The 3,290-nt window shown below is 44.6% G+C and overlaps 1 protein-coding gene across 1 annotated transcript; it reads left to right on the forward strand.

Annotated features, from left to right (window-relative positions):
• Positions 1 to 2,014: 2,014 nt before the first annotated feature.
• Positions 2,015 to 2,665, forward strand: PPTG_18673 (hypothetical protein). Its single transcript, XM_008916845.1, has one exon. It carries the CDS (start codon positions 2,058 to 2,060, stop codon positions 2,490 to 2,492), a length of 435 nt encoding a protein of 144 aa, XP_008915093.1. The 5' UTR covers positions 2,015 to 2,057; the 3' UTR covers positions 2,493 to 2,665.
• The last annotated feature ends 625 nt before the right edge of the window (positions 2,666 to 3,290 follow it).

Raw genomic sequence — 3,290 nt, forward strand, 5'->3', positions numbered from 1 at the left:
TGATTACAGAAAATGTACTCTACGGGTAATAATGTTATTGATGTTTATACGGTAGATATTATTTACTTGTATTTGTAGCGTTTCGATGCGTAAATATCCAGAGCTTCCCGGGCAACGCACGGCATTAGTGATAGGTAGTACTAAACAAATCAAGTACAGTAGTGCACCCCGTTTTTGAGCCCTCGGACCTTTGATAAACTTCCGGATGTATGCTCCGTTAGCTTCATTTGAATATCCTCAGGTTTCTATGCTGAAACCTGATGTGTGTGCAAATCCGATATGGTCCACCCTCGCGTAAACGGAGTGCATTGTCTGTTTCCCCCCTATTAGCTTATTAGAGGGACCAGGAGGCAAGTCAATAGAGGGATAGTGAGGGACATCATTGTCAATAGTATAAGTAAGTATAAATGAATGTATCCAGATTACCATAGACAATCTTTTCTTTTGAACTACTTGGCAATCTTTTCTTTTTAACTACTTAGTAATATCAAGTGTCGACACTTGTCGGAACTGCTTCGCGTGTAGAAGTTCTTCTAGGGAGAAATCGGTTAGAGATTGACGATATTATCCCGTTCCCAGCCGATGATTGAAAATCAGACTCTTCCGAGACAGAGTTGGTGAAAGATGCAGCCAGGGCCCCACAAAAGCTCTGCAGCGTCTGAAATCGCCCGCTCACAAACTTCCATCCTTCTTCAAAAGTTGTTTTACTATCGTTGAACTTGAACAGGTTCTTCGCAAAATATTTTATTCAATGACTATTTCACGTAATCTGGTGGTCGCTTTCAATTTGTGCAATTTGTTCAGTGCTTCACCCTGCTGCCTTCAGTCTAGGCTCGAATTTTTTAATGAGTCATCATTTATTTGCTGTCCGAATTGTTGCTAGTTCATGCTACGGCAAGTACTGCAGTCGTTTCTGGGTGCCGTCCAGGTCAATTACTACTTAAACACGTGTATTAATAACTAAAAGCCTTCCGTCGGCGCTCGCTTCCTTTCGAGAAACGTAAATTATCGGTTGGAAAATGACTTCTGTAAACTATCGATTCACTTTGATATGAACATCTCACAACCATTTGCACTTTAATGTGCATCCGACAGATATTATCACATGAAATTGGCAATGTGTCGGCACTGGGCGCGTTAACACACCTAACAACTTGCCAGTTTTAGCGAGGGACGTTCGGAGACCTTAACAGAGATACTCCGAGGGAAATGGGACCAATTTCCCTCAATTAAGGGGGCCTGATTGCTGTACTTCGAAGTACGTGGTACTTGCCGATCTTGCACCCTATCCGGAAACAGATACTAGTACCGTATGGTGTAATGTCTGTTTCCGAACGCGCTCGCTACGCACTGAGCTGTGAGTACCATGGCCCGTGTGGCCTTCTCACTTCTTTGCATTCTTTGGCTGACACTCGCTATGATGTACCATGCTCCTTGTGCTTTTTTGACACCTCGATGTATATGTAAGCCTGGCTGGGAAGTAGCAGGTATTATTAATTTGATATTGGCGGCTCTCAATTTGACTCTCTTGAATCAATTGTGTATGTAAACATTCGTACCAATCTCAAAGTCACATCAAGACTCTAGAAGTGACCTTGGGATTACATTGTTAGTACGAATGTTTACATACATTGTCGTAGCTGGCTACGATTCGTGCAAAAACACGTTTTCCCAGAACCAGTACTCCTTTTAGTCTGAAATTCAGACACTAATCCCAATACCAGTACCCTTCCCAAAACTCAGTACACTGCTGGAACTAGTTTTGGGCATTGTTTCGAGTTGGTAAGTACTGGTTTTGGGAAGAGTACTGATGTTAGGAATAGTGAACGGATAAGGTACTGGTTTTGAGAAAACGCTCGTGGGCAGTTACTTGAAGTTACAGTGTACCCGGTAGAAATTCTACTAGAACCGTTGTGATCAAATCCCAGATGTGAATCTGCCGTGGTGCCACCAGTGGTGGGTCCTTGAGATCGCCAGTACATGTATGTTTTGACTCCTTTCAGTTCATAATTTCCTTCTGGCCTCTCAAGTACCTGAGTCCTAACTTCTGCCAAGCAATGATGCGTGGGGTTTACATTCTGCTCGTTGCTGTGATCACTCTCCTTGCAAGCTGCGACGCTGCTTCGACAAACAAGCTGCAGCTTTCCCGAAAGGCGACATCGAATCGTATCCAGTCGTTTGATATGGTAGGTGCCAGCAAGAGCACCCGATTTCTAAGGGTCTGGCACTTCGATGGCGACGACCTGAAAATACTTCCACTGAGCGAGGTGAAAGGGATTCTAGAGCATCAATCCAGGCAGAAACAATATTTTGCGGCGTGGGATGAAGGGGGCGTCACCGTTAAGAACCTGGCAAAGTCCCTGAATCTCAATAGTAGTAATGTCAAGTGGCTGCGTGAGTTCTTGAACCGAAACAAGAAGGACCAAGTCACGTTGCTGGAGAAGTATGGTGAGCACCTGGCAGCGCTCAAGAAGAACCCCGTAGGCGCATAAAAATACGATCTTAGGCCAGGTAAAGCGCCCAAGGTATCCAGATAGGTAAACCTAACAAAGTCGCGCCTTGCACGAAGAAGCTCTGAAAATTCCTCATTAGCGAATACTTAACTAAGTATTTAATATTCGCTCGACACACCCGAAATGACCACGGTCATGCAATTATTTCGATGTAATACTACAGTAGTAAAATGCTGCAATCGCTTTGAGCGGGCCCACTTGTAGCCGCAAGCCAGCATCTATAGCTGTTACTTCAGTAGTATTAGCTACGTTGTTGATTACTTGCCGACCGCTATGCTGGACACATTGAGGAGTAGAATGAAATCTTGTGATCATAAATAAGCATCCGAGATATAGCAAAACGTATAACCTATGAAAGAGTTAATGCTTATCCTTTGTCAACGCATCTCCTGTGCCTGCTTCGCAGCCGCAGTATCTGCCTGTGTATTTGTTTAGCAGCAGATGAAAGTGGCAAAAAAAAGTATCCACGCATCCTGCGTCTAATTCGGAGCAGCATCGTTTGTACGCCGCTAATGCAGGCCGTACGCCCATGAATTCTGTTGCTGCGTTGGCCTATGTAGCTCAGTCAGAACTTAAGGAATCACCAGTGGCGATCCACCAGGTACTGCACAGTATTGGGTCTTGCATACATGTACAAGGCTGGGGAGCTGGTAATCGCCGAGATGTGTACTGAATGCACAAGTAATTTGCACTGGTCCAAGGTGGGTCGTGAACATGTGCACTACCTTGATTGCGAACAAGGCAGCAAAGCAGCGTGCGTATACTCTAGAAGTGCAA

The sequence above is a fragment of the Phytophthora parasitica genome, assembly GCF_000247585.1.
Source record: "Phytophthora parasitica INRA-310 unplaced genomic scaffold supercont2.90, whole genome shotgun sequence".
NCBI lineage: Eukaryota > Oomycota > Peronosporomycetes > Peronosporales > Peronosporaceae > Phytophthora > Phytophthora nicotianae.